The sequence below is a fragment of the Notamacropus eugenii genome, chromosome 4 (genome assembly GCF_028372415.1).
Source record: "Notamacropus eugenii isolate mMacEug1 chromosome 4, mMacEug1.pri_v2, whole genome shotgun sequence".
Taxonomy (NCBI): Eukaryota; Metazoa; Chordata; class Mammalia; order Diprotodontia; family Macropodidae; genus Notamacropus; species Notamacropus eugenii.
This window is the reverse complement of record NC_092875.1, coordinates 6,897,669-6,910,677: the sequence shown is the minus strand read 5'-3', so window position 1 is coordinate 6,910,677 and position 13,009 is coordinate 6,897,669. Positions and strand designations below refer to the sequence as shown.

Genomic DNA, 13,009 nt, shown 5'->3' with positions numbered 1-13,009 from the left:
GGGTTCCTCTGGCTGTGGTTGAAGGTGACCAGTGCAGGATCAGAGCTGTCCCAGACAGCCCCACCTCAACAAACCAGGAGAAGATCCTGAGCTCCAAGGGCGTGAAGACAGCAACTGCCAACACCAGGACCCCAGATGTGACTCAGCAACCGAGGGGAATTGGGAAGACACTTGCACAGGCAGCTGAGATTGGCTATGCTCTAACTAAACAGAGGAGACCTCTGGTGTCCAGACCACCCCTCCCCCACACTTAACCAGCTAGCTACAGGGTAATTGCAGGGAAACTCAAAAAGACTTCACCTTGCCTCTGTTTTCCAATACCAGTCAGCTCAGCACCATGTAAGCTTCAGCATTGTAGCTTCCAGCTGAAAAAACCAGAGGCCACAGCACACAAAACCTCAAGTTTTAGGCACTAGAACTGTGTGACAGAGCTCCCTGTGCCACAGAAGAAGAAATCTACTTTAAAAGCCAGGAGAAGGGTTATTATCATGAGTAAGAAGCAAAGCAGAAAAGAAAAGACCATAGACTCTTTCTATGGGCAAAAGGACCAAAACACAAACACCAAAGAGGTCAGCATTGGGACTGTACTCCCATATGAAACTTCAGAAGGCAACATGAACTGATCTGAAGCACAAAGAGCCTTCTTGGAAGAGCTCAGGAAACATTTTAAAACCTAAATTAGAGAAATAGAAGAAAAACTGACCGATGACTTTAAAAATATGAAAAAAGAAATCACAGAAGAATTAAAAAAGACAATTGGATAAATGGAAAAGGAAGTACAATACCTAACTGGTGAAAATAACTCCTTAAAGGAACAATTGGACTGATGGAAAAGGAGATGCAAAAGTTAACTGAAGAAAACGATTTGATAAAAAATAGAATGGGGTAAGTAGAAGGTAATGAATCTATGAGGCATCAAGAACTGGTCAAACAGAGTCTAAAGAACAACAAGATAGAAGGCAATGTAAAATATTTAATTGGAGAAAAGACTGACCTGGAAAATAGATCCAGGAGAGAAAAGCTAAGGATTATTGGCCTATCAGAAAGCCATGATGAGAAAACAAGCCTGGACTATATCATCCAAAAAATCATCAAGGGAAGTTTCCCAGAAGTCCTAGACCCAGAGGTCAAAGGAGTCATTGAAAGAATCCACTGTTCACTTCCTGAAAGGGACCCCTAACTAAAAACATCAAGAAATGTCATTGTCAAATTCCAGAACTATTAAGTGAAGGAGAAAATACTGTAGAAAGCCAGAGAGAAACAACTCAAATATCAAGGAACTACAGTTAAGATCACACAGGACCAGAAGGTATCTGCTCACCAAGAAAGTAACCTTCTATAGTCTTATTTTTTTCCCTTTTTTGGACGTTTTCCCAACCAGTTACTTGACTTTTGAGTCCTTTGTCAAGGGTAGGGTATACTCTGGGAATCTGAAAGTCCCCAGTTCCTCCAAGGTGGCACAATCAAGCGTGTACACTGATCTGGGAGCAGGAGAGATTTTTGTGCCCAGAATCTTAGCAGTTTCCTCTCCACAGACACCTGGCTTCCAGTTCCACGAAGCCAGCACTGGAGGCTGATTTTTAGATAAGCTGCATGGGCATGGCTGCCATTCAATGTGAGATAAAGATCAGCTCCCTCAAGGCCTCTACACAAGGTTGAGGTAAGAATAGGCTGCTCAATGCCCCCAGGAGTTTGATGATCCAACAATGGATGTGGGCTGCTGTAGGGGCTGCATTGGGAACTGCTGCTGCTTGCTTGATGTGGCCTTTGAGGCCACTGTCTGAGGCTGGAGCTATGAGAAGGCCCTTCTCCCTTCCAGGCCAACTGAAAAAACCCTGTCACTAAACTTTGCACCTGTGGGTTGATGGATGTGCGAATCCCCTGCTTCAGCAACTGGGGATTCGCTGCTGCTGTGACTGGAGATTCTGCTCCCAAGGTGTCCTCCACTGAGAGCCACACTGCATGGCCAAGGCTGGCCTGGGCTCTGCTCTGCATCTAGTGCAACAGACGTTTCATGTGGGCCTTTCAGAGAGTCCCTCTCTACAGGTATTTTACAGGCTGTGTGGGGAGAGCCTGCGTATGTGTGTCTTTCTACTCCACCATCTTGTCTCCACTTAGTATATTTTTTGTTTTAGCTTTTGAGTAGGCAGTTTGAAATTCTCAAGAGTACCTTACTCTGTGCTTCATTTTCTTGATTATTAACTCTCCAAGGACTATTTTCTGTCTCAGTATTTTCAGGTCAAACTTCTTTGTTCTGGGGAGAGAAAACAGAAGCCAAAGCAGACCAGCCTCCTCTTTGTCTTAGGCACTGTCCTCTCACCCCACCACCACCCCATTAATATACAACCTCTGTCATCAGTGCTCTCATTCCATCCCCCAACAATGACAGAAACTACTTTACCTCTGTTGTCTGGAACATTCCAAACCAGCTTCAGCTGTGCCAGAAAATGATTCCTGGCCCCAGTGAGATTACCCACTCAACAGCTGACCCTTCCTGATGTCTTTCCTGCAACGAGGGAATTCCCCAGACCCTCTCCCAGAGATTCAGGGAATGATCTTGAACAGTTTACCTTAATGAGGGAAGGGGCTGTTTGAGGATTCTATAAACTTTTATGGGAAATTCTTATTTTTCTTCATTGGATTCTATTATTCAGCACTTAGACCCATTCCTCCTACCATTTAGATTAACTGAAGCATATCTTCTATTAATATTAGCCTCATCTGACTAAAATCTAATGCACGAAATCATGGTTTTAGGGAAAGACTATTTGATGTTCCTCAGCTAAGAAGCCAAGAAGTGTTTTGAGATTACCAAAGAGGTTTCACTACTTGTGGAAAAGATTCTAATACCTAACAACATGAGTACGGATTTCCCTAACCTACCTTTTTGATTCTCTTTAGGACATTTAACGTATTTTCCCCATTAATCCATTACAACTTCTTTAAAACGAAAACTTTCACTTCTGTGAAGGGAGGGTTCTGCAAACACAGTGTTTAAATGTGCAACTTCCCCCAGAGAGTTTATGGGACTCAGGAGTGGCTGAATCATTAGGTATTCATCAGTTAATCAGTTAAACATACCTACTATGTGCTGGGTTATGGACCAGGCACTGGAAATGCTCAGATGTAACTCTCTTTCAGTCCCTGCCTAACACCACCCCCATTTCTCCAGCCTCAGTATCTCTCCTTGTACCCTTGGTGATCCCAGAATTCTTTAGTACAGCTCAAACTGGAGACCATCCAGTTCAGCTTAGACCAAAGATTCATTCACAGAGTGTCTCACAGAGTAATTAGGTATCACTTGCTAAATTCTCATTTTTAAGGAATTATTTTCCTAAGCAAGCTTTTGTACTTCCTTTTTCATTTGCCCCAGTACATTTTTTTAGGAAGTTATTTTCCTCCACAAATTTTTGTACATGCTATTCTGTGCTATTGACTCTTTTACTCATTTTTTTCTTCTACTACTCTCCTTTCTTTTCCCAGCATTTCTTCTATATCTCTAACTTGTAAAATCCATTCTAAAGTCTTCCAGGAACTCCTTGTTGGCCTGAGACCAAATTCGATTTTTCTTTGAGGATTTGCATGTAACTATTCTGATACAATTGTCCTCATCTAAGTTTAGGCATTGATCCTCCGTATTACCACAGTAACATTTTAGAGTCAAGTTTTTTTTCTTTTCTTTTCTTTTTTTGCTCATATTTTTGGAGTCTTTTGGGACTTGGTGTTTTTAAGTGGGAGCTGGCCTCTGGTCCTGCACAGCTTTTAGTGTTGGGGTTTTCGGTCTTACTGCAGGCGTTCACTGGGCATCTGGACTAAGCTGCCTGCTTTCTCTGGAGGGTAGACTTCCCTTCTAGATTGTACCTGGAGTGGGACCTCCCTGTGGGTCTCACCAGGGCCTGGGCTTAACTGTTGACCTGCAGGGATTGCAACAGAGACATAGATTGTTTTTGGCCAGTCCTGGGGTGGGACTTCATTACTGTTGATCAGGGGGGCCAAGGCCTCCCTGGTGGCTTGTGCTATGGGCAGGCTCACTGGGGAGTGGCTTTATGGGCTGCTCAAACTGCTCTCTTTACTGGGGGCTGCTGGATTTCCGGACGGTGGGGCCTTGCTGGGGGAGTGCCCCAGACTTGGGCCCTTTTTTTTTTGTAGGTCCCCTGCTGTGAGCATGGCTGCTATTTCTGCTGCTTCTTCTCTTGGACTCTTCTCTCCCCATAGTACAACGCTACAAACCTTTCCAGCCTGGCTGCTAAGAGGCTTCCCTGCTCTTAGATCAATCTGAGTCAGTTTTCTATTTTTTTTTTTGCAGGAATTTTGGGAGGGCTTCAGGGGTTGGGATATGCCAAAATTGACTTTGGGGGCAAAACAGAACTAAAGTACTGAGAAGGGAGCAAATGGAGGGAGGGAGCAGATGACGGCATGGGGAGGGAGAAGGAGCCTCAGCCAGGGAGGGCCAGGGAGGGGTAGGGGCTCCCCAGGCAGAAGAGCAGGGAGGGATCAGGGGAGGGAGGGACATGAGAGTAAAGCTGTTCCTGTCCTGTGCTAACCAGGAAACTCTCTGGAGCCCAGACGGGAGGGCTCAGGGAGAACAGGCCTGGCAGGGTTTTTGTCTCACTTCCCCCTCAGTCTGTGTCACTGTGTACATCAGCACTACTATCCCACACCTGACAGTAATAATCAGCCTCATCCTCAGCCTGCAGCCCAGAGATGCTCAGGGTGGCCTTGTTCCCTGAGTTAGAGCCAGAGAATCTCTCAGGGATCCCCGAGGGCCTGCTGTTATCACTATAAATCACCAGCTTAGGGGCCTGGCCAGGTTTCTGCTGGTACCAGTCTACAGATTTTCTACCAATTCTATCCCCAACACAGGTGATGGAGGCCGTCTCTCTCAGGCTCTTGGACACTGAAGGTGGCTGAGTCAGCACATAGGAGGCCCCAGAACCTGCAAGGAAGGAAAGAAGAGATTGGTCAGATGCAGGGAACTCTTCCCCTCCAAGGAGATGCTGACTCCTCAAGCAGCTCAGGGCAGGACTAGGCCTGGCCTGAGACACTGTGGAGTCTGAACCACAGAGAGGAAACACTGGGCAACTCCACCTGTATAGACAGTCAGGAGTGAGAGGAGCAGAGAGATCCAAGCCATCGTAGAGCTTCCTCCCAGAACTCTGTGTCCTCAGGCTCCCCTGCTGGGGCTTGGCTCTCCCAGGGCTCCCTTAAGACCAGCCCAGGCCCTGCAAGGAGGAGGCCCCCACATGCAAATCTGCTACTGCTCTGAACACCTGAAGGAGTGGCCTCAGGTGATGAATGACTGACCCTGTGGGCCCTGGGGCAGAAGGGGCAGGTCATTTCTCTGGTAGGGGAGGGGTCATCATGAGGCCTGAGATAATTTCCTCCTCTGAGATTCCAGGATTCTGGAAGTCAAATTCATTTTTCCCCAGGCTGGTGTCTGGAGCTCCAAGATCTTGTCACTCTAAATGAACTGCTTTCTGCTGCTGGGCCTTCCCTCTACCCTGTGGTCTTCTCCCCATGGATCTTCTCTCACCCATGCCACCACCTTCTCCCTATTGGTGAATTCCCCCATGCCCTGCTTGGAGAAAGCCAGGCTACATTCCCTCCAGCTGTGCCTCTGACTCTGGAGGATTCAGACACACCATGGAATGAGGACTTCTCTCCTCCAGCACTGTGGGTCCGTTTCAGGGGACGTTGTCCCCATTAGGATCTGAACTCCATCAGGGCAGAGACTGTCTGTTTATCTGCTTTGGAATACTCAGCATTTAGCACAGGGCCTGGCACAGAGGAAGAGAATAAGTAAGAAATGCTTCTTGCCTTGCCTGACCTCCAATTCAGAGCCACCTCTTCACCGTTATTGGAGCAGCTTTTCCCCCCACATCCTCAGGGCTCCTGCTGCTCTGGCCTCCCAAGAAGCTAAAGAAGAAGAAAGCCAGGCACATCCTCACTCTGGGCCTCACTTTCCCATTGGTAAAACGAGGTCCACTGAAAAAGGGGGTCTTTAACCTCCCATCCAGTTGTGGCCTCCAGCCATCAAGACTCAAGGCCCTGTTTTCATGCAGATATTCCAAACCTTGAGGCCCTTAGAGAACCAAAGTTGGGGGCAAAATTTCAGAAAATTTAATTTTTTCATTTACATTTCAAAATTTATTTTCTATTTAAGAAAACAGGAGATTGGCTGGCAAGCTCTTTCTCAGTTTCAGGTTATTTTCTTGAACTGCCCCATCCCCTGGTTTCTTAGAATGATGCTTCATGCCAGAAGGGGAATGGGAGATCTTTCTGGACAGCCAAAGCCCCATCTTTGGATTGGGGAGGCCACCCAGACCCCAGTCCTGTGACACATGTTGAGCCTCAGAGGGCCTGGGGACATCCTCTGAGCCTCAGCTCATCCTGGGGTTCAGCCCTCCTGAGAGTCCTCTCTGGGTTGGATTTCCCTTCTCTTTCCATCCTGAAGCAGGGAAGGATTGAGATGTGTGTGCATGGAGAAGGAATTCCTCAGGGAGGTTATCACTGATCTTGGAAGCAAGGGTGGATCTTGAACAACTTTGGGCTTTGTCTGAGAAGGAAAAAAAGAAAGAGAGAAAGAGAGAACCAGTCTTGCCTCTTCTTTGATGTCAGCTCATCCTCCCCTCCAGCCTGAACCCTGATCCTCTCTCTCCTTTGGTCTCTGTCTTTCCTCCTTTCCCTTGTCCTATGATTTCCTCCCCACTGGGCCCAGATGACTCTGGAGGAGAGAGTGAGGCTGGCAACTTCACACAGCCCTGCCTCACTTAAAGCCCATTCACTTGCAATTCAAGGCATCACCTTCCTGATGTCATTCTTTCTCTTCTAGAACCAAAAACAAACAACAACAATTCCCAGCCTTAGCTCCTTCTGGGCCTTAGACCCCTGGACATTGTCCCCCCTGTGCCAGGCCACAGTTCTCTACCCATCCTGCCACTTGGTGGTGTAGTGGTTAGGATGGGGTACAAGCCCAAGCCAAGACCTTTTCCCCTTCTATCAGGAGGGCATTTGACCCATTGGTCTGAAGGGCCCTAGAAAGTCTGGTCTTGGAGGAGCTCCTTGGATTCCCCTTCCATTTCTCCCAGCCCAGATACTCCCTATTTAGGAGTTTTTTAAATTTACTCCCAATTTAGAATTGATCCTAACATCCTTTTGATATTCCCGACTACTTAGCATTCTCCTGAAGTCCAAGGTGCCCAGCCTGGATTGTGGATTGTCTAGACTACCAGCCAGTCCCATCAAGATTCTCCCTGGGTTTGATCTATCAAGACCATCCCTGGGTCCCCAGACTACTTGGCAATACCTGGATTCTTCCCCCAGTCTTTTCTGTATTTAGGTTGCATCTAACCTCCAAGAAGAGGCTTAGGTTAAATACAGCACAGACTCTGTCTAGCTGAGATTCTATCTGACCAACTTATCAATATGAACGTTACAAAAGCTTATTCTTCTTAAGAGTCAACCCAGTTTGCCAAGTCTTTAATAAATTTTGTTTTCCTTTGGCTTTAAGAAGGCTTGTGACAAATTCATTCAAGCAGAACCTGGCATGTCCCAGAATCCCGAACCGCAATAGGTGGAAATTATGATTTGAAGTCAAGAAGACTTATTTTCAGTTCCTGTGTCTGAAGCTTATGACCTGTGTGACACTGGGTAAGTCCCCTAACCTTTGTGGGCCTCTGCTCTCATGTGTGTGTAAAACAGGAGCATAATTGCCCCTATCTCCCAGGGCATGTAGTGAGACCTAAATGACCTAACACATGTCGTTGTGTTACCAGTCCCAAAGTTCCCAGTAAATACTCCATACTGGCCATCCCTCTGGGCCTGAGCCCACTCCCACACACAGGCAGATCACAAAGATCTGGGAATTGAGGGAGACGTGGGGAGGAGAAGTGGAGAGACCTTTCCTAGGGCTTCTTACTCCAGCCACCTCTTCTTTCTGAGGCCTTTCCTCATCCCCCCAACCCCCAGCTGAGAGGGCCCCTCCTTCCTAACCTCCCTGGCATTTCTCTGTATTGTTATTCCCTTTCAGGGGCATCTGGGATCCTCCCATAGAAGGGAAGAGGCTTGAGAACAGAGACTGCTGCTGTTTTTGATTGTGGCCCCTGCACCTGGCACTGTGTCTGGCACAGGGTAAGTGCTGAACAGTGGCTCATCATTGGATTGATTGGCACCTTTTTAGTACCTGAGGAAGTTGTTCATACTCTGGGGCCTAAGGAAATTCTGAAGTGTCCCCAAAAAAGTGGAACATTGGGAAGGGCAGCTCTGCATATGCCCCAGCTCAGGGGGTGGGCCTGGGAAGGCAGCATTAGCTCAGCTTCCCCCAGGTCACAGGGCAGGAGACTAGGAGCCCCAGGGGGCATTTCCAGCCCAACTCAGCCCGAAACTCATTCCAAAGTCTCCCTCTGGTGGCCACAAGGTGAATGGCAGCCCCAGGGAAGGTCAGGGAAAAGGTCCTTCATTGTTGCCTTCCCATTTTGGAAGGGAAGGTCCTTCAGAACAGGGACTGTCCTTCCTCTTGCATGAATCTTTATTCGCAGCTCTTAATCCATTGGAAAGATGAAAAGGACCTTTATGTTCATTAGTGTTCAACCAAAAGATAACCAAAAATGGGATTAGATACTGTAGATCACTTCCCAAACCATTTTGAATCCCCAGAACCTGAGAAAAAACAAAAACCTGCATTGGCCAATCAAGAGACAGACATTTTGACCCAAGCTGAGCTGACGGGCAACCACAAGCTCTCTTATCCTTCACGGTCCACGGGCATGCAAATCTTTCCTTTCCTCAGTCTCCTCAGTCCCTGTGGGCTGGTCTTTGGCTCCTACTAGAGCACAGACTGAAGGGACACTGGGGCATTAGCTCCTTGCTCAGTTGGGGAAGACCCCAGCTTGTCCAACAGTGACCTCCAGTGACCAAGGCTAGTAAATGCTACTTCTTCAGAGAAGTATGTTCCTGTAATACTCGTCTTCCTGTGGGAGTGTAACACCAGGTAAAGTTACTTAGGAAAAAACAATAATAGCCCAGAAGAATCCATCACCTTGGGCTTTTCGAGCCTGAAACAGCTAGAGGTTCCTGGAGGGGGTCAAATGAGCTGGGATCTCATCTCCTAGAAGACTGGAGAATTTTAGCCCTTTTTTGACTCACACCTTGGGAATCAATGAGTTTGGTGAAAGGCTGACAAAGATTTTCAGGGTTAAAATAATAAAAAAGCATTGAGATCCAGTGGTAAAGGTGGAGTTGAATGAATTTTCAAGAGATCTCATTGGCCTGGTTTGTGGTTTGCCTTTAGACAGTTCAAGATGTGGATTAAGAAGGAAGAAAAGATCAGAGGAGGGAGGACAAAAGCATGTGAATAGGTGGAGTAAGAATAGTGGAGAGTTCAAATGTCTTTAGAATCCAGGATCCCCAGTTCCCTGTTGAAAGATTTAATTTCAGTAGGATCTGTGCTCCAAGAGAGACGTGTTCTTCAAGATAATGAAGGACACTGAGAACATACAGTGTAAAGGAGCCTCTCAGGGACTGGAAAGGATTGTTCCTCTCTGCAAGAAAGAAGGGAAGGTCTGTGTGCTGCCAATTACACTGGGGAAGAGGCAGCCCCCCATGCATTCTGGACTGCCAGGCTGATCCAGAGCCTGAGACTTGGCCCCACCAGATGGCACGGAATTAGGAGGGCATCTCTGTCTACATGGAAGCAAAAGCAAATGGTCCAACCTCCCCCAGATACGGATCTCTGAAAAACTGAAACACAGTGTGAGGGAAATACATTTCAAACTGCCTAATGACAGCCTGAAATTAAAAGAAAAAATACTACAATCCAGCCCTTGGTGAATCCCTACAATTGTAGAAAATTTGAGAATCCCTTTTGAACATTCACAGTGCATACAAATACTCTGAAATAAGGATTGGGAACCTGTGGCCTCATAGTGACATGTGACCCTCTAGGTCCTTGGGTGAAGACTTTTAAGTAAATTTTACAGAACTAATCCTTTTATTAAGGGGATCTATTCAAGAAGTTTGGATGAAGTCAAGGGACCATACCTGAGAACCTAGAGGGCCATATGTGAACTTGACTCCACAGCTTCACCATCCCTGCTCTGCACTAACCCTCCTCCTCCTCCTCCATCTCCCTTGGCCCCCTTCACGTCCCAGTTTAAATCCCACCCAGGACAGGAAGGATTTCCTGATCTTTCTTAACTCTAATGCCTTCCATCTCTTGGTTATTTCCCTTGTTTCCTGTCTATAATATATTTGTACATAGTTGTTGGTACTTTGTCTCCTCATTAGACTGTGATCTCCTGCGCAGCAGACTCTGTTTTTTGACTTTCTTTATATTCCCAGGGAATAGCCACCAGTAGGCTTTTAATGACAGTTTATTGACTGACTGATTGAAACTTTTTCTCTTAGGAGGCAATCCCCTAAGGTTCCAAGTTCTCTGTTGAACTGCACTCCTAGACCCACAGAACATGGGATCTTACTGGGGCATTTTCTTAAGTAGTAGTAGGAAAATAATAGTTGAAGGCTAAGGCACTGACTGAGAAGACCTCAAGTCCTGTAGCAGTATAACATCTCCCACAAAAACCTGGGGCTCACTTTGCCACAAATTCCTTCAGCTTGGTGAGAAGAGTCCACTTCCCAGTCATGTAACCATGAAGTAGAAGGACTAGACATTTCCTCTAACTCCTATGACCTCTCAAGTTTCTCCAAAAGAGAAATGATTTGACAAAATAAAGCAACTTCAGCTATCTCCATGGTTTAGAAATCTACAACCAAAAGAGAAGTAAAAGAAAAACAATGAATTGACATTTATTCTGAACTCACTTCTTTCTTCTCCACCTACCATGTTACCAGCAGCCAGGCTGCATGAGCTGGCACAAGGACCCAGTATAGGAGCTTGTAACAAATGCTAGCTCTTTGCTCTGATTTCTCCTCTTTCTTTTCAGTGCCATGGAGATGGCTATAGGCTGAAGAAGTGTGTTGAGGCCATGTCACACTCCACTATGCCTGAGGGAAATAGCTCAGCCTCCACTTCAGGTCAGGTGAGCCTACTTGAAAATCACTTGGGGCAGAGACCTGAGTTACCAAACTCTGAATTCCCCAACATGGGAAAAGGTTGAAATGCTTTGATATGAATCCCCTAGGAAAACCACCTTCCAATGGAAGGGATTCAGAAAGTGAGCAAGAGGGAATATAAGGGAAAAAAAGATAGAAATCTATAAAGAGAACATCCAAACATGATGAACATGAGTAGAAATCTTGATAGGTAAAGCATTAATAAGAGGATTAAATATAACCTCCAGAACTACCAAATGAGTTCAGATATCTATGAGTAAATCCTGTAAAACAGAGAAAAAAATCAACTTACAGAAAAACAAAAGCAAAAATGCATCTAATTAAAAGACGTAAGGAACCAAAATTATATCTTGCTAAAACGTTCCATAGACAATGAAGTAATATCACCACTAAACATCCATGCACAGAGAAGTATACCATCCCAGATTTTTTGAGGAGAAGTTAAGTGAGTTGTAGGAAGAAATAGATGGCAAATATGTACGAGTGGGGTTAAGTAAAAAAGACCCAGTCGTCAATGACTATAACTACTGTTTGATAAACCGAAGACTCCAGTTTCTGGATAAGAAAATACTATTTGAGAAAAATGACTGGGAAAATGGAAAATAGCTTGGTAGAAACTAGGCAGAGACGAACATCTCACACCTACAACAACATAGGGCTCAAATGGATACATGATTCAGACGTAAGGGCTGATACCATAAGCAAATTAGGAGACCAAGGAATAGTTTAACTGTCAGATCTTCAGAGAAGTCGTGAATTCACAACCAAATAACAGACAGAAGACATTATGGAATGCAAAATGGATAATTTTGATTACATTAAGTTATAGTTTCTGCACGATCAGCATCATTGTCATCAATATTAGAAGGAAAACAGAAAACTGTGAATAAATTTTACAACCAGTGTATCTGTTACAGGTCTGATTCCTAAACTAAATAGAGAAGTGAGTGAAACTTATAAGAATTCAAGTCATTTCCCAGTTGATAAAGGATTAGAGGATACGAACAGGCAGTTTTTAGATAAAAAAATTAAATCTCCCTATAGTCATATGAAAAATTGCTATTAATAACTGTTGTTTGAAGGAATGCAAATTAAAACATCTTTAGGTACCATGTCACGCCTATCAGATTGGATAATATGACAGAAAAGGAAAATCATAAATGTCGGGAATGATGTTGAAAATTTGAACACTAAGGCATTGTTACTGGAGTTATGAACTGATGCAACCGGTCTGGAGAGTACTTTGAAATGATGTCCAAAGGGCTATCCAGTCTTTCAATCCAGAAACACCACGGTTATGTCTGTATCCCAAAGAGATCTTAAAAAATAAAAAGCACCACATGTACAGAATTATTGATAGCTGTTCTTTTTTGTAGTGGCAAAGAATTGGAAATTGAGTATAAACACATCTGCTGAGGAATGACTGATTGTGGTATATGAATATGATGAAATACTACTGTTCTACAAGAAATGAGGAGGAGGCAGATTTCAGAAAAGCCTGGAACAACTTATATGAACTGATTCTGAGTGAAGAGAGCAGAACCAGGTAGATGCTGCACCCAGCAACAGCAACACTGAGCCATGATGAACTGTGACAGACTTAGCTCCTCTCAGCAATCCAGTGATCTAGGACAGTTCCAAAGGACCCACAATGGAAAATTCCAACTCCATCGAGAAACAGAGCTATGGAGTCTGAATACAGATGGAAGCGCAATCTTTCAACTTCTCCCCTTGTTTTTTGTTTTATCTTTCCTGTCTTTTCTTGCTTCTGTTCAGATTCTTCAATGTTGAAATATGTTTAACATGATTGCACATGTAAGACCTACATCAGAATGTATGCCATCTCAGAGCGGGGGAAATTTAGAACTTAAAATCTTATAAAGTTGAATGTTTAAACATAAAGTTAATTTTTATAAAGAGAAAAAAAGAAAACAAAAAA

General features: G+C 44.9%; 1 long non-coding RNA gene and 1 gene segment (V, D, J or C); one reads left to right on the top strand and one right to left on the bottom strand.

Moving 5' to 3' along the window:
- The first annotated feature begins 980 nt into the window (after positions 1–980).
- LOC140498876 (uncharacterized) lies at positions 981–13,009 on the top strand. 4 transcript variants are annotated; one of them, XR_011965206.1, is made up of 5 exons: positions 981–2,046; positions 7,514–7,650; positions 8,030–8,130; positions 10,941–11,036; positions 12,447–13,009. It is a non-coding gene; the product is annotated as an uncharacterized lncRNA (long non-coding RNA). The 4 variants fall into 4 exon arrangements; XR_011965205.1 differs by having other exon boundaries at positions 7,511–7,650; XR_011965207.1 differs by lacking the exon at positions 981–2,046 and adding an exon at positions 5,206–5,288.
- LOC140498875 (immunoglobulin lambda variable 3-9-like) lies at positions 4,614–5,175 on the bottom strand. The segment is given in 2 exon segments: positions 4,614–4,936; positions 5,089–5,175. Coding segments are annotated over 2 exon segments (363 nt in total).